Here is a 27,285-nt window from a genome sequence, read left to right as displayed (position 1 = left end):
ATTCTGTAGATAACCAGATTGCTAGTGGTTTAGTTTTTTTGTCAAATGCACACTTAGTATGGACGGATCTTAAAGAGAGATTTGCTGTGGTTGATGGTGCGAAAATTTTTTCCTTATACCGTTCAATAAACTCCCTCACCCAAGGCACTTTATCTGTATCTGCCTATTACACTAAACTAAAGGAACTGTGGGATGAGCATGCAGCAATAGTTCCTATCCCTAGCTGTTCATGTCCTTCTTCCAAGGAATATGCGAAAAGTATTCAAGAGCAAAGGTTGTTCCAGTTTCTTATGGGCCTGAATGAAGTTTTTCACCAAATACGCAGTCAAATATTATTGATGAAGCCTCTGCCATCCCCCAATCAAGCATACTCCATGGCCATTCAGGAAGAAATGCAGAGACAGATATCTTATGGGACATCACATTCCTCTTCTGAAGGCTCTATTTTAGCCTCTAATGCTTCAAGAGGAGGCAGAGGACGTGGCAGAGGGCGTGGTAGAGGAAGATCAGAACAAGAATGTAGTTACTGCCATAGAAAGGGTCATCAAAAGGAAAGCTGTTATCAGCTTATTGGTTTTCCACCAAATTTTGGTTCTAATAGGACCAAAAGGACTCCTGAGGATAAAGGAAATCAAGCTGTAAATGGAGCTGATGATTCTGGGAAATCAAGCAACAACCAGGATGCTCCAAACTCTCAGGCTCCTTGGTTCACACCTGATCAATACAAGCAAATATTGGAATTGCTCAAACGTGATTCAGATCCAAATGGATGTGGATAATGCTTTTCTACAAGGGGAATTACATGAGGAAGTCTATATGACTGTGCCTCAAGGTTTTGAGACTGATTCTAACAGGTTTAAGGTTTGTAAGCTTGATAAATCCTTATATGGATTGAAGCAAGCTTCAAGGCAATGGAATGAGAAACTTACTCAGTCCCTTATTAAAGGGGGTTTTCAGCAAAGCAAACATGACTATGCCCTTTTTCAGAAACAATTTAATTCTGGGGTTGTGTTTCTTCTTGCTTATGTTGATGATCTGATGATAACTGGAAGTAATATTCAAATTATTAATGAAGTGAAATCTTTTCTGCATAATGAATTTAAAATTAAAGATTTAGGAGTATTGAAATATTTTCTGGGTTTAGAGGTTCTAAGGTCAAATCAGGGTATTATACTCAACCAAAGAAAGTATGCTACTGAACTTGTTGACCAAACAGGATTAGATGAAGCTGAAATTGCTGGAACTCCTATGGAGCAAAACCTTAAACTCACAGCACAAGTAAAAAGGGATGATCAATACATTGATGATCCTAGTGTCTACAGAAGATTGGTTGGTAAGTTGCTGTATCTGACATTAACCAGGCCTGATATGTCGTTTACTGTGCAGGTTTTGAGTCAATTCATGCAAGAACCTAAAGAATCACACATGAAGGCAGCACTAAGGCTAGTTAGATATATTAAAGACAGTTCAGGCCGTGGAGTTTATCTCTCAGCTAACGGATCTACCAACATGGAATGTTACTGCGATTCTGATCACGGAGGCTGTATAGATTCAAGGCGGTCAGTCACTGGGTTCCTAATTAAATTAGGAGGTTCACTTGTTTGCTGGAAGTGTAAGAAGCAAAGCATAGTGTCTATTTCTTCCGCTGAAGCAGAATATAGAGCTTTAAGAATGGCATCTGCTGAAATCACATGGATTGTAGGACTAATGAAGGAATTACATGTTCATGAGGTTGAACCTGTAACAATATACTGTGACAGCAAATCTGCCATCCATATAGCCTCTAATCCTGTTTTTCACGAAAGAACCAAGCATATTGAGATTGACTGTCACTTTGTAAGGGAAAAGCTACTAGCTGGAATGATAAATTTCAGACATGTCAAGTCAGAGGAGCAACTAGCAGACATTTTAACCAAATCTCTTGGGGGTCCGCAGCATGAATATATTTTGAGCAAGTTAGGAACTTGTGAATATAGAGTTCCTAACTTGAGGGGGAGTGTAGAAAATATTCAGTTATGTATGTAACTTGTTGTATATAGAAAATAGTCAGATAGGTGTAATCTGTTGGGTCTAATTGCCCTGTTTAGTTTGTTACGTATTTGGGTCTACGTTTGTTATGGGCCTGCGCATAGGATTCATTCAGAGGCCTATAAATAGTCCTGATGTACTGATGAGAATTAATCAATAATAATAAAAAGTATTATTCAGTATGGGCTTGGTGCATTTTCTCAGTAAGTTATTTGACTACTGCTCTAACGCTGCTCAAATCAAAGCACCCAAATTTTCTCATAACTAGAACCTCCGAGAGTACTTCTTAGAAGATGAGAGATGGGGATCGAATGCAGTGGAGGCACACCAAACTGGCGGCGGTGGCAATGACAAAGCAGCTGATGACCGGTGGGGCGGAGGTAATGTTTTTAGTTTCATGAAGTAACTTAAGAGAAGTTTGAACGGCCCGATTGAATGGAAAAAAGAATGGCCCAGATTTTGTTTTATTAAGAAAATGGTGCGCTTGGGCTCAATAGAGAGGAAATGGAGAGAGGCAGTAAATGGAGACATTCCGTGCCGTGAAAAAGACGAGTCCATGGAGTTTTTCCCTTTCGTGGTTTAAAAGTTGAACCCATGTAAGGCATATACGTGTAACATGGGGCGTAGATTTCGAAAGAGTTGACTTTTTTTGGGGATAATAACTCCTACAGTGATGGCTCTTTTCTTTTCCGGTTCACTTCTTCTGAGTCTAGGGGTTATTTGGATGAGTCTATAACTACTTTTTAAAAACACTTTTCTGTAAATCGAAATAAATTTCTTTACATATTTACTTTGTAAATTGTAATATTACTTTTGAAACTATGATTTTGTTTCTATCCAAACACCCCTTTAATGTTGCATTTAGAGAGTGTTTGGATGAAAACAAACCATAGTTTGGAAAATAGCTTCTAGATAATAGATTCTAGGGAGAATAGATTTTGTAAAAAAGTAATTCTGAGAGGTAAGAGTATTTGGATAGTTGTTATCAGAAGCACTTTTTATATACACAAATTACTAAAAAAAGTATAAGTTAATATGATAATTACATAAAAGATAGATTTTATAATACATTTTAATTTGAAGAAATAAAATTGTTAATAATATATTTTTTACCAACATAATTAATAATACATAAGATAATATAATTAATAATTAATTAATATGTGTATATATATTTATAAGATATAAGATTAAACATGTCTCTAAAAAAATAATTGAGAGATGTTAATGTCATATTATTGTTAAGATCTACTCTGACAAGTACAATCATACTTTCCAATTTGAGCCAAAAATAGAATAGGTTCACTTTTTCTGAAATCATAGTTTTAGACTCCAAAATTATGATTTTGACCCAAACTATGATTTCAGATTATTTCTCCAAATTTAATATTGTTTAGATGACACTCTACTCCAAACCATGATTTTGCCTGGAAGAACCATGGTTTTGGGGCACCCAAAAAAGCCCTAGTTAATGTGCGAGACTGAGACAAACCAGGTCCGAATTGTGATTTGATTTCGCTTGGGTCCTAAAGCTGCTTTATGCCTTTATCAGACATAGGTATGCCTCAAGAAATGGGTTATACTAAGATGATATTAATGATTATTGCCTAAAATTATACACGCTAATCAATTTTTCCCCTCGTTTTAGGGCAGGTAAAAAGGGCTTTAATTTATGAGGTGCAGGTATTCCCCACTATGCATCATAAGCTTGGACTATTCACTCAGCTTCCATTAGGGTATGTTTGGCTCAACGAGAGAAATGGGAGGGGAGGGATTTTAATGGAAGGAAGGGGAGGGGAGGGGAGTGGAAGGATTTTAATATTATCTTGTTTGGATTTATAAAAAAAGAGGGGAGGGGAGGGAAAAATATTTTAATATGGACAATTTTGTTCTTATTTTATTTAAGATATGGGTATAATGGTCACAACATGATAAAATATGGGTATAATGATCACAACATGACAAAATATGAGCATAATGGTCACAATATGGCAAAATATTGCCCTTCCCCTCCAAATCCTCCCAATTTTGGAGGGGAGGTTGAGGAGGGGAGGGGAGGGAAAATTTTTTAAAATTTTCCCTCCCCTCCTAAAATTTGTGTGTTGCCAAACAAGGGAAAATAATTAAAATCCCTCCCTTTCCCTTCTCTCTCTCCCAAATCCCTCATACTAAACACACCCTTAAAGTCACCAGATCCAACCAAACCAACGTGTTTCACACAGCAGGGACCACTGTGACCTGAAGAAGAATATCTGCTATGTATTTGTAAGCCTCGAATGAACCAGCAGGCATCAAGTGACGAGGGACCGTGTCCAGAAGGCCCAGTTCTGCCATCTCCTTCTCGATCGCCATCGCCTCTCTCTATCCTCATAACCCACTCAAATGGAGACACAAAACATATGACATGGGATGTTTATATTTTGGGTATGGACTGGGTCCACATACTGAATTATTTTTCGTTGACCTTTCGTATGTAATCATCTCTAAATTTTCATCCAAGTTCTTTCCAACAATCTGTTTCTGGGATTATGTGTTCCACACTGGTTTATGCTCTGCTTTAATTTTGTTTGACATATACACCTTATTCAGCATCTGCATATAATCACTGACTAATCACGAGTTTTAACCCAAGTCTCATCTAATCATTATGGCGGCGCTGTTATTGAAACCAAAAAAAAAAAACGAGGAAATGCCCTTTTTTGCGTAAGAAATGACGAAACAATTGTAACACCCATGGCCGCAGGTGTAACAGGACCACATATGTTTGTATGGATAAGGTTTAAATTTTTTCTGAGGCCTCTTTGCCCCTTCTTTCTAGCTCCAGATGATTTTTCTGCATAATAAGTTTTGCAACCTATTTTAATTAATGTGTTAGTATATGAAAATATTCGACCGCCTTTTCTTTTTCTTCTTATTCTAAGAGTGTATTAGTTATTTTACCAAAATCTGTAAGTTTCAAATTTATACCTCATATCTATTTGGTCATTTTATTTATTTAGATTTTTTTTGGGTCATTTTCTCAATACTTAAAACACCCATAGCCGCGGGTGTAACAGGACCACATATGTTAGTATGGATAAGGTTTAAGTTTTTTCTGAGGCCTCTCTACCCCTTTTTTCTAGCCCCAGGTTTTCTTCTTTTTTTTTTGGCAATGCAACCAGCACAAGTCCTTTTTTTTTTTTTGACCAGCCAACCAGCACAAGTCTCAAAATCTGAGATTAATTAATGTCATAAAGCCAAACAATGGGCCTAATCATGTTAATATGTTCGTAAAGTTTATCCGACAGGCCCATTAAGACTTCATATTAACATATCAAATTAAAAGGATAACATATACCTTTCGGCCCAAAAAACGGATAATATAAAACTTGTCTCCAAAACCATATCAAAATGGTATTTGTGCCATTAAAATTCGACCTTCCGTGACTCATTATAATGGTCCAATGATTATACTAAGCCATGGTAATTAAAATTACACACAGTCGCGGTGGTGGGTTCGCCCGCCACATGATTTGCCTAAAATTTTACTCATTTTGATCGTATATAAAAGATATTGAAAAAACCGGGTAAGAATTGTTAAATGCAATAAATATGTAAAAAAATACATATCTTATTTTTCAAAAATATTCTTATTTATTGGGATAGACCGGGAGAGTGTGTGTAAGAATAATTAAGGCAGAGATATAAATATGTAGTTAATCGGAAAAAAGAAAAGACTAGTTGAAATTGAAAACATGTTTTAAGTGTATTTTATCATTTATAGATGAAACCAGATGATCCCAAAAACTATAACTTAATAGGAGTGGAAGGAGAAATTGTTAAACTAATTACCCCGTGTGCTGTATGCTTATTTAATTTATCGAGCCACTTATAAATCAGGACAAACTACATTTTAGGTTTCGTATTTATATATATATAGTAAGATTTAAGGGAAGTTATATTATTCACCATTTATAAATATAAATATCACAGTGAATGATTTTATGGAAAAATATCTTTTTTGGATCAGTGATTTTATATCTAAACGTAAAAATAAATTTGCTTGTGTTTGTTTCCTGATAAATTTCGGCCCCGCGTTGATTGTTTTGAAGCTGAATACATAACTGTTGAGCAGCCGACAATGAATTAGCTCGCGATGAGTCTTGTGTAATCTATTATCGAATCATCCTCCTCATATACATAAAAATAACATTGAAAACTATCGCGTCTATTTAAGTTTTTCAAAAGAAAAATTCCACGTAAAAATTTTTAAAATTATCAAATCTCAAATCAGGTTTAATAACAAAATTTTAACAATAATAGACTTGTAAATAATAACATATTTTTATTTAAAATTTAGTAATTTGTGAAAATTTTCATTTTTTTCAGTGAAAAATTAAAAGGTGTCATTTGTCTGGCGCTGTGGAGCATGACTTTGGGTTTGAATCGCTGCGAACTTCACATTTTATAGTTTCCCGTCAACTCGACATTGTACGGGAATTTGTGGTGGAATCCTGCAACAATAAATAGCCGCTTCCATCGCATTAATTTGTATTTTTAAATAGAACAAAGTCATGTGTTTCCCATCGTTTTCTCTCTGCTTTTTTTTTTTTTTACAAGCACGTCTTTCTCTCTCTGATCTATATATAAAATATAAATTGCATAGGAGTTCTTTATATGTTTATGTATAAATTATAGTATATGAAACTATATTGATAAATTATAAATACTAACTGACTGAAAATTATATCAACTTGATTGATTTTGCTCAAAACAAAGCAGGCTCAAAAATTAACATTCATGTATTTCATTCTTCAGTTTAGTTATAACTTTAAAATTTAGTGTATTTTTTTTAATTTTTTAAATGTGTCCCACTTAATTAATTAATTTGAAGACCGTGTCTTTTGAATCAGGTCATATGGAAAAAAACATGAATCTTCTCTATATATAACAACGTTTTTTAGAACCGAAACATTATCATTTTTATGGGTTGAGATGGCTGTTGTCGTCATAAATATCATTTGATAGTTTGGGCTACGCTTGCTATTACAACGTAATATAAATTGAATTGCGCGGCTTCAACCTCGCTTTAATGAAAGATTCATGTTAGTTTTATGTCAATTAGAAATTCGATCGCCTCATAAAATTTTGATATTAATCAGCACGGTCGGCTGGAAGTGACAACTCTGGTCCATCTTGCCATTATTACTATAAGACATTTTTGAACGAACATTGATCATTATCTTTGAACGCGACCCAATCGAAGCAACGGCATGTTGGACCTGTTTAGAATAGCATTTGAAACTATTTAGCCTTAAGGTGCGTCCAATATTCCAAACTATTTTTTCAGATACGCTAAGTGTTCTAAAATAATTTTCGATGCATCCAGTATCTCAAACTAATTAAAACAGTGCTTTTATGTCCCAGGCTAACCGAAAAGTTAAGTCTGACCGTCAACTTGCTAACTCAGCCAAATGTTGACCGAAAAATCCTATATGACAGACACACAGGCGTATGATGTGTATTATTTTGATGAGTTAAGGTGTACCCATCATCCCGAACTATTTTTTCAGGTGCACCCAGTGTCCTAAAATAATTTTTGATGTATCTAGTGTCCCAAATTAATTAAAATAGTGCGCTCATATCTCAGGCTAACAGAAAAGTCTTGTTTGACCGCTACCTTGCTGACTCAGCTGAAGGTTGACTGTAAAATCCTACATGACGGACACGCAGGCGTTTGATGTGTATTATTCTGACTAAAGCTCCCGAGATGAGCCCAGTGGTAGCGTGTGTTTTCTCAGGAGGCGACGGCGATGTCGATAGAGTGACCAAGGAGAAGTTTACTGTGTTATATGAGGAGGAAAGCAAATACGAGTCAAATGAAGAGTTGATAGAGACGGAGACGGAAGTGTGTTGTGATGATGGTTGCGGTTTCAATCGGAGTGGTGGAAGATATGCGATAAAATGTTAAAGACAAGAATGTGATTGATTGGGTGGTACATGTACAAGGATTTAAGAAGGTAGATCGGTGGTCTTTTTTTTTTTTTTAAGTTTAAAAACCAGCAGAAGATAAATGTTAGAAGATGAGGAAATAAATTGAATTTTCAATTAAAAATAATACACATCAGACGCCTGCGTGTCCGCCATGTAGGATTTTTTGGTCACCCTTCAATTGAGTTAGCAAGATAACGGTCAAACGAGACTTTTCTGTTTGCCCTGGATGGGGACACACCATTTTAATTAGTTTGGGATACTGGATGCACCAAAAATTACTTTAGGACATCAGACGCACCTGAAAAAATAGTTCGTGATGCTGGGCGCACCTTAATCTATCAAAATAATACACATCAGATGTTTGCGTGTTTGCCACGTAGGATTTTTCGGTCAACCCTTGGCTGAGTCAACAAGGTAACAGTCAAACTTAACTTTTCTGTTAGCTCAGGATACGGATGTATCGTTTTAATTAGTTTGGGACACTGGATGCACCAAAAATTACTTTAGGACACTGGGCGCACTTGGAAAAATAGTTCAGGGTGCTGGGTGCACATTAACTCAACTACTTATAAATATATTTTATGTCAATTGAAATAAAATTTTTCTCACATACTTACTTCGTATTCGGTAAATCACAATTAAAAATCTATTTATAAACCATTTTAAACAAGTTTTTTTATCTATCTTGATGAGCCTCATCCACATGTATCTCTCTGAAATACTGTTTAATCGCTATATAAAAATTTGAATTATTATAAAAAATTAAATTAAATTCACTTAGCACCTTAGGATTTTTTTTTTATCTGTGCAGCATTTTAAAGTATTTTTTTCATACATGTTTAACACATATTTTAAAGCTTTTTTTTGTTTCATTTGACATCTTAAACTATTTTTTTAAACGTGTCTAATATCTTTAGGGGCAAAATTACACTACATGTTTAGAAAAATACTTTAAGATATCAGATAAAATATAAAATATTTTTATAGGATGTAATTAAAAAATATTTTAAGATATTAGATTGACCTGAAAGGCTAAAACCACATCTCTGATACTATTCGCAGAGTACAAATCATCTTATCATATTTTTCATAAAACATTATAAAAAGATGTCAATAGCTGTTCATATTTAGCAGCTATGAGATTATAAGTGGATACTTTCTTTTGGTTAAAAAATGAGTAACTGTTTGAAATTAAATAATCATCAACTTCTTAATAACCCATTTTCTAATTAGTAAGGATATCATTATTTATAAACTAATCTCTCGAAAGTCACTGAATAAACATTTTTGTTAATTGTGAAATAATTTTAACGTATCTCCTTAGTAATAATTAAGACTCCCTTCAATATTAAATCACATTATAAAATAAGTTTTATATTCAAGAGAGGGTGTATTATTTGCCAGAGCAGCGGTCCGTCTCATTGGCTCTCCCGCATTGTCTCGTTCAGTCCTTTTCAGTTAAGAAAATTGTGCTACAACGTCACTTCATTCGGAATTCCCTAGGCTCTGGTTTACTCGCCAAAGACAAACACATTAAAATCACCAAAAAAAAAAGTAATTTCTTCTCTGCTTTTTTGATAGAAAATAGTAATCTCTCAAAAGTCACTGAGTAAACAAGACGATGCTATGTTTTGGTTAATTATTAAGTGATTTTTCCTATAATAAAATAACGTTAAGTAGGCAGTAGTATGAGCAGTGCTTAGGTAGTGTAGGTGGACTTCAATAGACTAAATCTAGAAATTAGGTAATTGGTTAAGCTTCAACTCAAGGCGCGCGAACGCACACATATGGTCTCCCCGTATATTATTTTATTTGGTCCCAATGAAAAAAAATTCCCATCTCTTGAAAATGTATATCCTGTTTGAATATGCAAAAGGCTTTAAATACAGATATGCATATAATTCGAATTATGCACACAAACACATTGATATATAAATATATATAGTTGAGTAGTTGCGTCCAAAAAAAATGGACGATGAACGAATTAAATACGAGTGCAACAATACAAGGATGAACTGATGGCCCAAAAAAAAAAAGCATGAAGCACGAATAAGGTAATGAAGTGAACTCTCCTTAACAATAAATGTGGACGCTGCACGTGGCATAAACTAACATAACTACATGCAACTAAGGACATTGTTTGTAGTTGAGATTTCGGGCAAATAGTTGGTATGAGTCCCGTCCATTATTTACAATTTTTGGCGCAATTCAATCCAGTTCAATGTCCTCTGTGTACCAAGGCAAAAAGGCCAAAAATCGTTGGGGCAAAAAAAAAAAAAATCAACGTCGTGTGTAACGATGGCTTCATTCGCATTCGGTCGCCTATTCCTGGCGTGCGGCCATAGCATTTGCCCCACCAATTCACCCTTTCCTCGTCAAAGCACTTCTTTCCTTTCTTTTTATTCATCTCTTCAAAAAAAAAAAAAAACTAATCTGTTATTTTAGATTTTTTTAGCATAAAATTAATTACTATCATTTTTTTAAAATAGGAATAAAACATTTTCTGCATTCGACTGAAAAGTCAAAACCCAGTGACAGCAGCGTTAGGACCCACGCCTATTTTCAATTAATGATAAATTAGTATCGTTTTCAATTACAGATGCTCACACGGTCCTTCTAAGTTCTAACTCGGTTTGTCGGGCCACATTGGGCGGGTTTTCAGCATACTCGCATGTTGTTCCCGAAAAAAGGAAAAAGAGTAACCATCTGCGTGTGCATGAGCAGATACCTCAAAAACAGTGGCGCGTGACTGAAACAGGAAAGTGGTTTGGTAAATAGATGGAAATAAGAAGCGTGAGGGATGATGAGGAGTAGGGTGTAACAACTGGTGTTGAAAAGGGAGAGATTAGGCAAATTCATGTGGTTGTTAGCTGGGGGGGTTAGTTTTCGTGGCAGATTCTTGTTCCTCTTTTCTTGGATTCATGCCATGTTGTTGGTGCCCCTCTTCACCCAAGTCCCTCCTTTCCGTTGAGATTTCCTCCTCCATTCCCATTCCCTCTGCTCCCATGCTCTCACTTCCTCTCTCGTCTTCTCACCTTCCTGTTTTTTTTCTCTGAAGGGTAGGTATGGTTGTAAATCTCATGTGACATACTTTCAGATATTAAATATAAGTACATCTTCTAATAAGAATTTAAATATCGATTTACTCCTCCGGTCCTTAATATAGGATCCAATTCTTGAGTTGGTTTTGGTCCTAAATATAAGACCCATTTATCATATTTATCAATTTTCTCTAAATTACCCCTATAGATACTCTCTCAACCATAATCAAGTAAAAGAAGGAGATGAGGTATTAAGAAAGATAATTGTGGTGTTTTAGGAAAAATGTGTCATATTTCTTATAATTAACTAACTTACCTAACTTCCTTAATCTAATCAAATTAGTTAAATGAGTCTTATATTAAGGACCGGAGGAGTATTATGTTGTAAGAGGCTAACCCCATTTTGCTGCACACAACTCTCATTGGTTCTCATCTACCTCTTTCTTCTTTTTTGGGTCCGATCATCTGCCTCTTTCTTAACTACTATCTCTGGTCTTTAATATAAGATCTTGTTTGATTTTTATTTTGATTCTAAATATAAGACCCCAGTCAACTTTATCTCTCATATTTATTTATTTTTTCTCAATATAATCCTTCTAACAATGATAATTCTAGCTAATAAACTGATTGGCAGGGATATTTTAGGAAAGACAACACTTTTTTTTATTACAAATAACTAACTTAATTTAATTTTTTATTCTATTAACATTAGTCAACTAGTTTTTATATTTAGGACAGGAGGTAATATTAGTATGATATTTTATTTATATGTGAGCGGTAATTTTCCGAGATATGAGGCACACGTGCGTAATGACCGGTGTCACGTGAAGGATCGGATCGAGATACTTACGCGCTTGCTCTAATTAATTACTATTGATTAATCTAAAATGAAAACAGGGGACGCCTAGATATGGAGCACCGAACAGCGCGCGAATGACATACAGCCATAGGGTTTCAAGAGTCAATAACGCATACCCGAGACGGCAACCCATGGGTCGGTGCCCGGTGGGTGTGACGCATAAGAAATGTTAGGATCAAAATCAAATTATAATTTTAAAAATAATTTCATAACATATAAAATAAATATGTCAAAAAATTTGTCTTAATTTATAAAGATATATTTTTAAAAAGTACTTCTGTAAGAATTTAAACACCCTAATAGGCACAAGGGATGGGAAATACCCACGCGTGTATGTATATAACGGGAAAAATATTGATTAAAAGATATAATCTCTGATTTTTATTTGACTTTTTAATTGGTTTATTTTTTTCAAAATACCTTTATATTTAATAAGAACTATGCAATTTTTTTTTTTGGCCAAACAAAGGAAATAGCATCAATATCAAGTCCAAAAATTTGTTTGGCAGGTGACTAAAGCCTTCAAAAATAACTTATAAATCACGATTTAGAGCAAATGAAGCAAGCATCTGACAACCAAACAAATACACACGATCTGAGACACGTCCTATCCATGAGAACCAAGCGGATCCCTTATTTAAAACAAAAAAAAAAACAAAAAGACCTTCAAAAGAGCTTGGACTAATAGAGTTATACTATCTCCAATTCTTAATATAAAAACTAATTTAATCTTTAATTTGGTTTTAAATATAAAACCTTAGTCTATTTTGTCTTTCATGTTTATTTATTTTTTTTAAAGTAGTCCTTACGGTAGTTGCATATGTTAAGAGTTTCATAAAATGATAGTTTTAGCTAATACACATAATTAGCAGGGGCATTCTAGAAAAGATAACACTTATTTATTATAAATAACTAACTTAACTAATTTTTTAATCCTCAAATCAGTCAAGTAAGTTTTATATTAAGGGCTGTAGGCAACATAAGATAAGATTTAATGAAAGATTATATATGCAAATGCTAGTTAAAAGGCATATATAAATTAAGGAATACTCTTCCGGTTTTTAATATAAAACCTAATTGAAAAGTTAATATTGATCTTATATGTAAGACCTATTTCACATACTTGTCAATTTTGTTTCTAGATCAGCTCTATTAATATTCCCTTAACAATAACTAAGTAGGAAACTGAGGAAATTGAGAAAAATATTTATGGTGTTTTAGAAAAATATGTCATGTTAACTAATCTAACTAAAATTTTTAATTTGCTATTAGTTGATTTGGTACTACCCCTTATTTTTAATATAAGAGCTAATTTAATTTTTAATTTGGTTCTAAATATAGAATTATAGTCCACTTTGTTTTTTATATTTATCTATTTTTTTAAAATAATTTTTGTAGTGGTTGCACATATTAAAAGTTTCATGAAATAGTAGTTATAACTAATACACATGATTAGTAAGGATATTTTAGAAAAGACAACACCTATTTATTACAAATAACTAATTTAATCAGGACAACATCTATTTATTATAAATAACTAACTTAATCAATTCTTTTATATTCTTCAAATTACTCCACTAAATCTTATATTAAGGATTGGATCTAGTATTATATGACCTTCGGTTCTTAATATACTCCTCCGGTCCTTATTATAAGACCCAATTTGACTTTTTATTTGGTCCTAATTATAAGACCCAATCCATTTTGTCTCTTATATTTATGCATTTTTTTCCAAGATAATCCTTCTAATAATGATAGTTTTAGCCAATATATTTAATTAGTAAGGATATTTTAGGAATGACAACACTTATTTATTATAAATAACCAACTTAATTTACTTCCTTAATCTCCCCAAATAAGTCAATTGGGTCTTATAATTAGGACCGGAGGAGTAAGACCTTATTTGATTTTTATTTTGGTCCTAAATATAAGACCCCAATCTACTCTGTCTCTCAAATTTATACATTTTTTTCCAGAGTAGTCCTTCTAAAAATAGTAGTTTTAGCCAATACACTTGATTAGTAAAGATATTTTAGGAAAGACAAAACCTATTTGTTACAAATAACTAACTTAATTTTTTTAAAATTTATCAATTAGCTTTGAAGTGAACTAGTTGTGGTACAGGGTTGGGCTTTAGAAAATATATATTGATATATTAATTTATTTTTTAACTGCTGATGTCTCATGCATGCTTTTTTACTGTGCTACAGATCACGGCGTTGTAGAATAAAGCACTGTTGGCGACATTCGGAAAAAACAATAAAATAACAAGTACAAATTATTTTAGCTTATTTATTTATTGTTCAGCATCATTAGATCACTGAACCAACAAAAGAGACGCAGCTTGATTTAGATAGTTAAACATATTTAATTTGAAGGATATGTGTAGGATTTATTTGTTTCGATCTTAATGTAAAACTTTATTTAGCATGACAAGATAATACAAATTCAATATAAATAAAAATGTTATTTATTAAATAAAAGCGAAGCATATCATTATACTAACTTACTGAATATCAAATCACTTCAGACATATAAATGACAAAGATAAGTATATGCAAAGTTTATAAGTTATCTTTTGTGCAATTTTTAATTTTAAATTAATTACATGTACTTGATTAGATTGATTGAAGATCTAGTTCGGACAGGTACAAATTGTTTCATAAAAGGGCAAAAATGTAAGTCCAAGAAAGGCCAAAGGCTCAACATTGTTTCCTTGGTCTAGGGGTGTTCACGGGACGGATCGGGACCGGGACAGGCCCGTCCCGGTTTCGTTCCGGTGAACAGTAACGGGACAGATTTTCTGTCCCGTGTCCCGGCCCATCCCGGGGTTGTCCCGGTCCCGGTCGGGACGGGACCGGAACGTCCCGAAATTATTATTTTTTAATTTTTTTTTAATTTTTTTAATTTTTTATAAAAAATCTGATTTTTTTAATTATATTTTTTGAGCTTAAATCTTATAAAAACATCTTTTTTATTTGTTTGGGCACTCTTAAACAAAAGCTCAAAATATTACATATAATAGTTATTAAAAACTCTAAACAAAAGCTTTTAACACAATAAAAACTTGCTAAAAATTCTAATCATCAATAATCTCAAATCATTAACAAATATAAAAACTCTAAATAAATATATCCATAGTTCCATACAATAGTCTCAAATTTTAAAAAAAATATGAAAAAAATGATATTATATAAAAAATTTAAAAAATTAATTTTTTTTTTAAAAAAAAGAACCGGGACGGGACGACCCCGTCCCGGTCCCTTTTTTGTCCCGTCCCGAAAAATTTCGGGACGGATCCGTCCCGTCCCAATAAGACTGGGACCGGAACAGGCCGACTGGGACGGGCCGGCCTTGAACACCCCTACCTTTGGTCTACATTCCAGTGAGGCCCAAGCCTTGGCGTTATACCAATTACTGTGACAATTTTTATGGCGACATGGGAAATAAATAATGGGAGTTAGGAAAAAAAATCAATATTTTCAAAAAAGTATATTTATTTATTTATACTACATAAATGTTAGTAAAATAAATTAAAAGAAAAAAATAAATATAAAAATGAATAAAAACATGGAAAATCGAATATGTAAAAAAATATCATCACAAAAAATTTAAAAATGATTGATGATTTATAAATAATATTTTTCGATATTATAGAAGGGTTGAAACTTTGAATTGCTGATCATTTTCGCATTTGGCCGCCGCTTGTTCCCTAAATTTTATATTTTGCATTTATAATTGTGTTAAATTGTATCTATGCACTTTAAAATATTTTCTTGAATGCACCTTAAACATTTTGTGATTCAATACCTTAAAATATTTTTTAGGTTTATCCAGCATCATAAAGTTTTTTTTTTTGCCTTAGTGTTTTTAGCATGAAAAGCCTTGAAAAAAATATTTTAAAGAGCTAAATGCCTGCAAAAAATATTTTAAAATATTTAAATACATTTAATATTGTCTGCAGTTTGACTTTTTATAATTTGATGCTAACTTTTTTAGCCAACGTTAGGAGTTCCGCTTGGTAACTGGTTATAATAAATGCGAGCCCGTACTGCGGGATGCATTCTTTATATTGATAATTTCTGTGAATGTTTTTGTTTATTCTGGTTACCAATTTTTTTTAATTTTCTTATGGACGCCTTTTTTATTTTATTCCGCTGTCGTCTCGTCCTTAAGTGCTGAACTCCACGGGGGAAGGGAGAGAGCGTCTTCTCTCGGGGAGAACTCAGATTGCCCAAAACCTGCATCTGAGACGCCTTCAGTATATAAGGAAACATCGAATGCGGCCTCTGATTTCACTTCACCCCCTTCCTTACTCTCATCACCTTCATTGCATCATCTCGCTTTCTTCCTTAACAACCTCCTTACCTTTATCTATGTTCATTTCTCATTTGTCTTACTCTCTCAACCTCGTCTTCTTCTCTTTCTCTGCTTAGATTAACATCCTATACCTGCTTTCGTCCCTTGGGGGTTTTTTTATTTTAGCTTCTTGCCCTTCCATGGCTGCGTCTTCTATGGCTTCTCCTCTCTGCACTTGGCTGGTGGCTGCTTGCATGTCACTAGACTGCGAGACTGACCGTTCCAGAAGCCCATACTCACTCCAGAGTTCGAGGAAAATGAGCAGGTGGTCTCGTCGGAGGAAGGTCGTGTCTAAATGTGCCGGTGGAAGTTCCGAATCCAACAGGGGCGCAATTTCGTCTTTTTATGGATCCAGCATTCAAGGTCTAATGAGCTCCTGTCTCGCCTTTGAGCCCTGCGATGAGTTCAACAGCTCCAAGAGTCCTTCTTCTCTGGGGTTCTTTGGTGACAATGGGTTCTCCTTACTGTTCGGATCGAATAATCGTTATATCAATCGCAGGCAGAGGCGTGTGAATCGAGCGGTCCAATCCGGTAATTTTGTTTACTTTATAATTTTATAATTTAATCAGAACTTGAGGCCAAGAATTTTAAAAAAAGCTAAATCCTAAGCTCCCGCTGGTGATTATTCATCCTGTACTCTGTACCGTTCGTTGATTCTATTTCTTTCTCCCTTATTGAATATGGAACATGGAAACACATCTGTATATGATGCATCCCACGGGACTGTTTTTTAAGTTTGTATCTTCTTCTTCTTCTTTTTTCCTTTTACGTTTTAGATGAATCTTTATTGTTTATCGGGGCCACAGGTTCGCTTTGCTGAGCGGACTAAAACGATTTAGACTTCACAGCGGTCTATCATGCAGTGTTACAGTTAGACACCAAATCCATGGTATAATGGTGAAATAGAAATTTGTTACCCGCCTTGCGATATCAGGAAGGTTGTTGGCCATTTTAGAGCGAGTTGGGTTGCATAAGAAAAAGAGTTTTCTTGTAATGTTTTCTCGGAAATAATATTTCTACATGTGTTGTTCTAGAGTTGGAACATAACTCCACTCAGTCTGCCATCTCCTTTTTATCATCTTATAAGAAGTAATGTAGGCGTCTGCCATTTGGGCGGTATTTTAATACATTCGTGAAGGGGGGATAATATTGCATATTGAGGATGCAGGACATATAAATTTATACTAAAGTCCCAGACCTGCAAGGCAGAAAAGTGGTTTGGCTCTTAGTTCTTAAATATTCTGAATTTTTCTTACATATCTGTTCTCATACTTCTTGCATGTGTGTTGATATTTCTAACCTATTCTCTTGCTCGGTTTTGGTTGGTGGTCATGTTTTTATCATTCAAAATCAATGGTTAGAAGTTCTTTACTTAAAACTAAGGTTATCTTGGAAGGCTACGCACTCTGCTTAACATTTATTTAGACCTTTGAAATTTGAATTTCCTATCCATAGATAAGAATACTTGTCGGTTACTTTTTCTATGTGCCAGTGATAGGCCTTCACTTTCTTGAGTAGTAGCGATCCAAACACAACTTTGATATGCAAAGTTGTGCAGTGCAGAAGGAAGTTGATCTTTTAACTCGGTTTAGTAGCTGATTATTCATGTTTTATTTGCTAATATACGTGTTGCAATTTAAATTTGCAGGGAAAGCAATGGCTGTGGCGTTGCAACCTGCCCAAGAGATTACAACAACTAGAAAACCTTCTATAAAGCAAAGACGAGTAGTCGTGACTGGAATGGGTGTGGTCACACCACTTGGTCATGATCCTGAAACCTTTTATAATAATTTACTTGATGGTGTTAGTGGCATAAGCGAGATCGAGACTTTTGACTGTGCTGAATATCCAACAGTATGTTATATTTCATTTAAGTGTATTTTCAGCTGGTTCCTGCTGTTGCTTTTGTTCTCATTGCTTACTGTCTTCAGAGGATTGCTGGTGAGATAAAGTCCTTCTCAAGTGATGGCTGGGTAGCACCTAAACTTTCAAAGAGGATGGATAAATTTATGCTTTATTTACTAACAGCTGGAAAAAAGGCCCTGGTTGATGGTGGGATTACTGATGATGTAATGGATGAGTTAAATAAAGAAAAATGTGGAGTCTTGATTGGCTCAGCTATGGGTGGCATGAAGGTAATCTTAACTTTGATTCAATTTGAGATTGTACATTTGAAAAAGATTAAAGAGTGCTGTCATATTGAGCTTTGATTTTCTACTTAGATGTGTCATGTCGTTTGTAGGAATATGTGATATTCGCCGATATTATTGTTAAATCCAATCCAAGATGGAGCCATATACATTGTGCCATTTCTTTGAATTGATTTATTCTTTCTGGAACAGGTCTTTAATGATGCCATTGAAGCTTTACGAATCTCATATAAGAAGATGAATCCTTTTTGTGTACCTTTTGCTACTACAAATATGGGTTCTGCCATGCTTGCAATGGATCTGGTCTGGTTAAATTAATTTTGGTGCGCATTATCTGGACACCGTAAATGGGTGTCTTGGTTCTTGTCAAGCTTTTGTCAGCTGACTTATTTAATGATTCCAGGGATGGATGGGCCCCAATTATTCAATCTCTACAGCTTGTGCCACGAGCAACTTTTGCATATTGAATGCAGCAAACCATATTATTCGAGGAGAAGCTGTGAGTCTTTTGCTTGTTAATTGGATTGTGCCATTTCTGGTTTTTTCCAGCTTTTCTGTTTCTTTCTGACATAAAGAGTATTTGATAATACAGTCATTTTAGTGAAAGGAATTATATTCTCATAAAAAAAATTTGCTTAATTATGCAATTTATCTGCAGGATGTGATGCTTTGCGGTGGTTCTGATGCTGCTATTATACCTATTGGTATTTAAGTTTCTTTCTTGTGGCTCATTCCTTTTGCTTGTAGGAACTTATATTGGCATAAAGCTGATAATTATCCAACAAGTATTGTTTGTTTCAGGTTTGGGAGGCTTTGTGGCATGCAAAGCTCTTTCACAGAGGAATGGTGATCCTGCCAAAGCTTCTCGGCCTTGGGATGCTGTAATACAAAGAAATCCATGATCCATTGATTTCTTGTTTATTTTTTCCATTTTCATTTCTGAGCTTTCATTAAATTACAGAGAACTACAGATATAAACTCCTATTGACGGTTGAATATATCTTATATTCTGTAATAATTAATGGATCTTACTTTCTGAGGTCTTTCTAATGGTAGGAAGGCTCACAACTCAACTTTGAGTGCTTGAAATTTCCTGATACCCCAACCCTTCAAAATATTGATCAATCAGAAAACACCAAAAGTTGCCATTCAGATACAAATAGCATATGAAAGAAACCACCAAGATCTGAAAAATATGACTCAGTCTGAAATGCTGGGCATCTCAAATTCAGAAAACCACCCATTAGGATTGAAGAGGAAGCGTAAAAAGGAACAAGAATGATGAGAAATTTTGCTGATCATAAATAATGAGCTAAGTTTACAGTGTCAGCGACAATACTCATCATGTTGGAACAGTTTTGACATTTTAATAGGCTTATGCATGTGTTTTTATTGAAAATGATTCCTAAAATTATGGAAATGTCAGTTTCCATACCATGCTCTTCCTTTATTTGATGGCTTTACCCCAGCACTCATGTTGCTTGCTAACCACTTGAATATCTTTGTCATTTCAGAATCGTGATGGATTTGTCATGGGGGAAGGTGCTGGTGTTTTGCTTTTAGAAGAACTAGAGCATGCTAAGGTACTTCTGATTTGACTGCAATTGAGGATCCTAGTCATATTAAAGAGTGACACATCGTAATGTAGCATCTTAGTGCAATATGTGTGTATTTTTATTGTAATCTATTGCTTTTATCTCATTAGTTTGTTACAGGGTTACCAAAACACATTATGGAACCTTCAGTCTCTTTTGTGTTACTTCTCATTGCCATTGCCTATGCGTGTTGTTTCTCATTCTATCTGTATATTATTTTCAAATCCATAACCTTGCAATACCAATGACTGAGATAATTTTTGGTAAAATGAATCAAGCAATTGTATGTTGTGATCTAACTTTTGATATTCCAGAAAAGAGGGGCAAACATATATGCAGAGTTTCTTGGTGGAAGCTTCTCATGTGACGCTTATCATGTGACTGAGCCTCGCCCTGATGGTAAATGTTGCTATTACTGCCTCATGAATTAATCTTTATTCATATTGCAAGGGTCTAAGAGTTTCTATCATTAGTTAGGACGTGAGAAAAGGGTATCGTCAGAAGTTCGAGACCTGCAGGGCACCCTTTCTATTAATACTTGCAACGGCCTCAAGTTTTGATTATACTGATACCAACAGTCTAACACTGAAAACTGCTGTCTTTCTTCAAATTGCAGTAGTGGAGAAAGGATAAAGTGGAAGAAAGGAAAATTAGAAAAGTACAGATGTAATTTTGAAATATTAGAATCAAATAATAAAAAGAATTGTGCAGACTAGGTTGGAAAAAAGCCCTGAGCTTGACCCTTTTTACGCTTTTGGGCGTTTTTTATGCCGGCTTATGGCTGTTTTTCTTGATCCATCCAACCCATGATCACATAATTGGCTCCGCACATATGCGGTTTTCCTATTATATCTTATCATATTGTGCATGTATTAGTAAATTAGTATTTGAAGTATGTGATTGAAGTTGATAAGCTGGCTTATTGAAATGGCAGCTACCATTAGATCACTTGAAGAATTCTGGTATTGGAAAAGTTGTCTCCTGCGTAATGTTCAGGAACTACATATACCCAAATTAAAACACTTGAAATGTAGTATCTTGTTCGAGTTAATCTTAGTTTAAAGAATAAAAAGAAGAAAACTCATTCTCCCCCAGTACCAGTCTGAAGAGAACTTTAGTAATTTCTGCCTTTAAATTTCTTAAAGTTTTGCCAAAGGATTCTGGACTCATGATTCTTCATAGTCCCCCCACCACCCCCCCCCCAAAAAAAAGAATTGTGGATTCTGGCATATTTTTTTTTTGGTCTTGAATTGCATACTATTCTTCTTGTAACCAAAATGAGCATGATGACTTTTGACGATGGATCTCTATTGAACAATTTGGTTATCCCTGCATCGGTGGGCACACATCATCACGATTGCCTTTTTCCCCATAAATTTTTGGAGCTAAAAATGTAAATTTCAAGAGTTCGAATCCTATGCACTAAATAATTTACTGCAAATCGAGTGAAGAAAAAAACACTGGAATGTGTGTAAATAAATGAAGAGCCTCTTCCATTGTACGGGATCTGAACTAAAGTTTCAGATACTATGTAAAGCACAGTTTTGACCGTTGCACCATAATTTTTTTGGTTATTCTGTTCTGTTGTTAATTTGCCTCTTCATATATTTTTTACGATGCACATTGACCATCATGCATAAATTTAAACTGACACATGTTGAGACAGAAGTGCGTGAATAGCTTCCATAATCCATCTCATCTTATCATCTTGTGGCATAGATAGTCAATGATTGCATATCACTGACAATTGCAGAGAAGTAGCATTAATGTTCTATGATCTGGCACCTCTCTTCTTAATGAAAAGAAATTTATCATGTTGCAATAGCCTTTGATTCTTTATCGCATAGTAATGAATGGTGAGTGGTGATGCCTGAATCGTGAATGAGTGTATGACAGTGTGCTGTAATTATCCATATCTGCTGATTATTCTGGCCTGAGTTTGCATGTCCTATTTTTCTGTCTCAATCAGGAGTTGGCGTTATACTCTGCATTGAAAAGGCATTAGCTCAGTCTGGAGTATCTAAGGAGGATGTGAACTACATAAATGCCCATGCCACATCCACACCAGCTGGAGATCTTAAGGAGTACCAGGCTCTTGCTCATTGTTTTGGCCAAAATCCTGAGGTAAGTTTTCTTTCAGGTGTTACTATAACTCTTGTTCTCTTGGCTTACTAGATTCAAGTTAATTTTAACCTCCCTTTCTTTTTCAGTTAGTTTATGCTCCCACTTACCTTATTGTATGCATGCTAATCAAGATCCTTTTGTACAGCTCAAAGTGAATTCTACAAAATCTATGATTGGTCACCTCCTAGGGGCAGCTGGAGGTGTGGAAGCTGTGGCGACAGTACAGGTTCCTGGTGAAATACATCTTAATTAAATTTGTCGTAAATATTTTTCACATCTGAAAAGCTTAGAGCTTTTGGTTTAATTTATTATGTAGGCCATACGAACTGGGTGGGTTCATCCCAATATCAACCTCGACAACCCTGATGAAGGAGTGGTATGTTGTTTGTTGCTTCATTCTCACCTTTTGTCTCAGTAAATGTGCAGTTATATCTTATGGGAGACAAAATTATCTGATTTAATCAATTGGCAACAAATCAGGACCCGGGACTTCTTGTGGGCCCAAAGAAAGAGAGATTGGATATCAAGGCAGCCTTATCCAATTCATTTGGTTTTGGCGGCCACAACTCTTCAATCATATTTGCCCCGTATAAATGAAAACACTTTTCATGGCCTACCTTCCTGTAATTAGGAAAAAGGTATGATGTCTCATTCTCCGAATTAATAAAAAATTTTATATGCCCCAAGGGCCTATAGAATAGCCATAGAATTTTCACTCAGCATTACTTTAAAATAGGTGCTTATATAGATGTTCTCTTATTAAAGTTTTATTATTTTCGTTCATTTTTGGCTCTATTTTTGTAAAGTAAATGCTCTCGAGTTGCAGATGTTCAGTAGCCTGACGTTCCTAGTTTGCTCCTTCCTCAGGTGAAAACGTATGTTGTGTGTGAATTGCATTTATTTGATGGGACGGTGCTGCGATAGAAGAATCAGAACGTCCAAAGATTTGTTGGGTGAGATGGAGTAAAGTCTATCCACAACTGGAACCATATTCACCATGAATGGTTAGTATAGGAGATGACCCACTTTGATGTAACTCCTCAAACAACCTCTTTGGTGGGGATATGAACTTTTGTTTTATTCACCATGTACAACTAGATATGAACATAGCCAATTTGTAGTATTTTTTGAGCTGCCTCTTTAATTAGGTTACCCATTTCACTAATGTGACTTTAATCTTGTGAGTATATTGTCTTTGCTGTACTTTTTAGCCATGAAGAAGAATCAATCTAATCTAAAAAGGCGAAAAAATCCCTTGTAATTTCATAGCGGGTGCTATGGAATTTCAATTTTCTCTGTATACTCAAGAATGTTCTAAATCTGAAGGCTGGCTGGGAATTACTTCGGCTTGCCAAAATGAAGGCGTCGGTTTTTTTTATTTATCAAATCATAGTTTTAGAAGTGTTTTTATAATATACAAAATAAACATATGGAAAAGTTTGTTTTGTTTTATGGAAAAAAAAATGCTTTTTAAAAAGCATTTTTGTAGGTCCCAGAACCCTCTAAATATTTTCCCCCATCACTTCAAAGATAAAAGCTCATATTTTTGTGCTACTAAGTAGATGGCGGTGGGCCTTGGCTGGTAAAAAAAAAGAAGATGGTGGTGGGCCTTGTACACATACGAACTGTGAAATTTGTATGGCTATGAAAGAAATTGAGTCTTGTGGATAGGTCAGATTAGGCAGGGTTGAAACATTTCAGTCCAAAAAACCAAAAATAGGGTTGAAACATGTCACTGTCCAAGTTAACGCGTGCGCGCTTACACGAACTCCCTCCTATTCCTTTCACGAAATTTTAAAATTTGTAGTGTTTTAGTTTTTTTTTTATAAGATTCTATTTAAGACTGTTGGAATATGAAATGTGTTTTTATTAATTTTGCTCCTAATTAATTTTATATCCTCTCTCCTAATTTTTTTATACTATATTCTTTTTTATCATTTACCTCATTATTAGCATTTCTTTATGTTATTTGTCCTCTTATTAAATAAGGGCATACTTAAAATTTGTGTGTGTTTATTTTTATAATTTTAAATTTCTTTAAAATCACATAATGTAATTAAAAAGATCTTATAAAAAGAAGAGGAATATTACATTTGAGTACAAATCCACATCAATGTAAATGATGTCATACCAACAACCAATGGTTGTGAGAGTAAAACGAGAATTTAAACCATAAATAGATATGATTAAAATATGCACATTTATTATGGGAATTTAAATTTGGATCTGGAAATAAAACGGATTAGTTAGAAGTTGGACACCGTTGAATAAGTTTCATGTTAAGTTGAAGAATCAAAGAATGAGATTGAGTTTTTGAGGCTTTAATCTGTTTGGTATGAGGGAAATGGAGGGGAGGGGAGGGAAAATTTTAATGAGCTCGGTTTAAAAAATTGAAGAAGTGGGGTTATGAGCGTTGGGGCAAGTGTTTGTCCACCATGATAACCTTCCCACCTAATCTCGTACCTGTGAGAGCTCTCCACTATCGGTGGGTCGAATTAGATGCAACCAACTACCAACATTTCCTGACAACAATTAACTCCGATGGATTACATTTCTATAATTGCTGCCTAAATTCAGCGTAAAATGCATCAGTAAATAAATTATTCTAATAATCATCCAGAGTTCAAATAACATCGTAAAATTGCATTTTCATAAAACGAGGACCCACCTTGTAATATCCTCAGCAGCAAGTGTGAAGATAAATGCGTAAATATAAATATAGATATAGATATCAATAGTAACATTCACTCTTCATAACATACTATGTGGTTAATATAAAAGCTAGTTAAATATTTAATTTAGTTTTAAATATAAGATTTCAATTTACTCTGTGTTTTATATTTATTTATTTATTTTTTAAAATATTTTGTGGTTATACATTTTAAAGGTTTTATCAAAGGATAGTTCTAATACACATTATTAATAAAAATATTATAGAAAAAATAATACCTATTTATTACAAATAACTTAATTAATTTTTTAATATCCTTAAATTAGTTATATAACTCTTATATTAAGAATTGGAGATAGTAGTACTTTGGCTAAAATTTTATTCTATGCTCTTGTAAATATGGCATTCCCCTGCCCTCATGTTTTTTCTGCTATGCACATATATCTTTTTATTAAACAAAAATCTTATGTGAGATACTATCGGGTATTTTTCATTTGACTCATAAAAATGCAGAATAACATGATAATAACATATCAAAAATTTTTATTGATCCTAAGCCCAGCCCAATTCAATGGGGGATTGAATAGGGCTGGGCTTTTACCCATCCTTTGGGCTTTCGGGTAGCATGAAGTCTAGGATCAGATTTGGGCTCAACCAGTAACCCTCTCTCCCAACAATGCCTCCCTCTCGCCCACTTATGACCAATATTCATTAGCCCAAATAAGAGCACCGATAGAATTTAGGAAAAATAGCAAATAAGACCCTCTAATATGTGAAATTACAATCTTGGATTCTCAATTTGAAAAATGACAAATAAAGACATGGTTTCATATTACAAATATAAAATCTTAGTGAAATGTCTGAAATGCCTCTTGACCAAGTGACAAGTTGACTATGAGAAATGACAAGTCTACTTTAACGAATAACAACTTTATTGGACCAAATCACAACTTGGCTGAGGGGTATTTCAGACATTTCATTAATATTTCATATTTGCAATATGAGACCAAATCTTTATTTGCCATTTTTTAAATTGAAAGTCTCAAATCGCAATTTCACATATTGGGGGTCTTTAATCTTTATTTGTCATTTTTTCCTAGAATTTAAGTCGACTGATGAGTTCAAATTTTATTTTCAAAAGGAAAAAAGGGTTATATAAAGCTATGCCTATATTTAGACTTATCGTGCTCAAGTCTAAACTAGTAAAATTGGATACAAAATACTCCCTCTATTCTCATTTATAAGCTTCAAATTTCAAAAAAAGTACGATTCATTTTATAAGTTTCAATTTAGGTTTATCTTAACATTTAATATTTTTTTTAATGTTGTCTTTAATTATTTATCTCTTATCATATTTGTCCACACATTCTCTTTCATCTTTTTTCTTATTTATCATAAGGATATATTTGAAAAAAAAAATCTATTTCTAACTTATTTATTAATTTTAACTATTTATTTATTATTCGTGAATTAATTATTTAAAACTTACTCGTGAAAAGACATAAGGAAGTAATAGTTAAAAATAGAAAGAAAAGACAGCGACATATATACAATATGCAGTCCTGAAAAATGAACTGTACTGTGTAATGATGACAGCATTTCAATCAAACTTGTGCTGTAAATATACAAAATATTGTCATTTAATCATTTCCATCATTCCATTATGACGTAGGTGTGTTCTTCTTGCTGTCATTAATACATGTTGTTATGATTTCTATTTTCATTTCTAATTCTAGGGTATCGTGCTGCAATTTCTACGTTTTGTTGGTGGGGTATAATTAGTGCTCTAATAAATCTGTCATGTTCCACGTTAAATTATTAATATCGACGCACTATAAGAAAAACAAAACGTGATAACTACGTGAGTTTTATACAGACACTGCTTCCCAACGTAAACCAACAGTAAAGCATTCGATAAGAGAACAAATGAAGAGAAGATGAAATCTGCAAACGGCAAAACATGAACACAGGCGAGTTATTTACATGGAAGCATATGGAAATATTCAAACGAGAAGTGGGAGTTTGAGGCATAAGAAATGCATAATATATCCAATAACGTCGGTGGCGTGTTCTCCATATATATGAACTGTGAATAACTGAGTTAAATAGGAAAGAGATGCAACTTTTGCAGACAAGTGTGCAGACTCTTGCAGGGGCCACATCTTCAATAATCACGTACGTACGCTTGAAACATGTACATCACAGACGCAGTTTTAATGTCACTCCTTTAATTTAATTAATTGCTTTGCTATGCCTTTTTCCGGTGTCTGGGCAGAGTAGTTGAAGGGAGCTATCAATTATGAATGCGTCTTGCTCTTATATACTGGCCAGAGAGCTCTGTTTATGTATGTATTAATCCGATCGAACTGGGGATATGAATAAAACAACTAATTACAAGCACAATTTATGTGCGTCTTTGTCTGATGACAATAATTTCACGTTGGAAGATCCACATCATATATAGTAAAGCAGCCAAGCAGGCGCA

The 27,285-nt window shown here is 34.2% G+C and overlaps 1 protein-coding gene across 4 annotated transcripts; it reads left to right on the top strand.

Annotated features, from left to right (window-relative positions):
• Positions 1–813: 813 nt before the first annotated feature.
• On the top strand, positions 814–23,390 carry LOC114738846 (3-oxoacyl-[acyl-carrier-protein] synthase II, chloroplastic). Of its 4 annotated transcripts, none has more exons than XM_028926910.1 (14): positions 814–1,927; positions 17,945–18,114; positions 18,192–18,395; positions 18,603–18,713; positions 18,814–18,909; positions 19,069–19,114; positions 19,212–19,291; positions 19,925–19,993; positions 20,320–20,404; positions 21,975–22,129; positions 22,275–22,355; positions 22,446–22,505; positions 22,610–22,767; positions 22,997–23,390. In XM_028926910.1, exons 1-13 carry the CDS (start codon positions 817–819, stop codon positions 22,724–22,726), a joined length of 2,385 nt encoding a protein of 794 aa, XP_028782743.1. In that variant the 5' UTR covers positions 814–816; the 3' UTR covers positions 22,727–22,767; positions 22,997–23,390. The 4 variants fall into 4 exon arrangements, with proteins under 4 accessions (XP_028782743.1, XP_028782742.1, XP_028782746.1 ...); XM_028926909.1 differs by having other exon boundaries at positions 22,956–23,390; XM_028926913.1 differs by lacking the exon at positions 814–1,927 and adding an exon at positions 16,074–16,791 and having other exon boundaries at positions 17,915–18,114; positions 22,956–23,390.
• The last annotated feature ends 3,895 nt before the right edge of the window (positions 23,391–27,285 follow it).

The sequence above is a fragment of the Neltuma alba genome, unplaced genomic scaffold (genome assembly GCF_004799145.2).
Source record: "Neltuma alba isolate B1F8T4 unplaced genomic scaffold, ASM479914v2 tig00013697_pilon, whole genome shotgun sequence".
In the NCBI taxonomy this organism is placed as follows: domain Eukaryota; kingdom Viridiplantae; phylum Streptophyta; class Magnoliopsida; order Fabales; family Fabaceae; genus Neltuma; species Neltuma alba.
The sequence above is the reverse complement of the archived record's forward strand: the minus strand, read 5'-3'. Positions and strand labels throughout refer to the sequence as shown.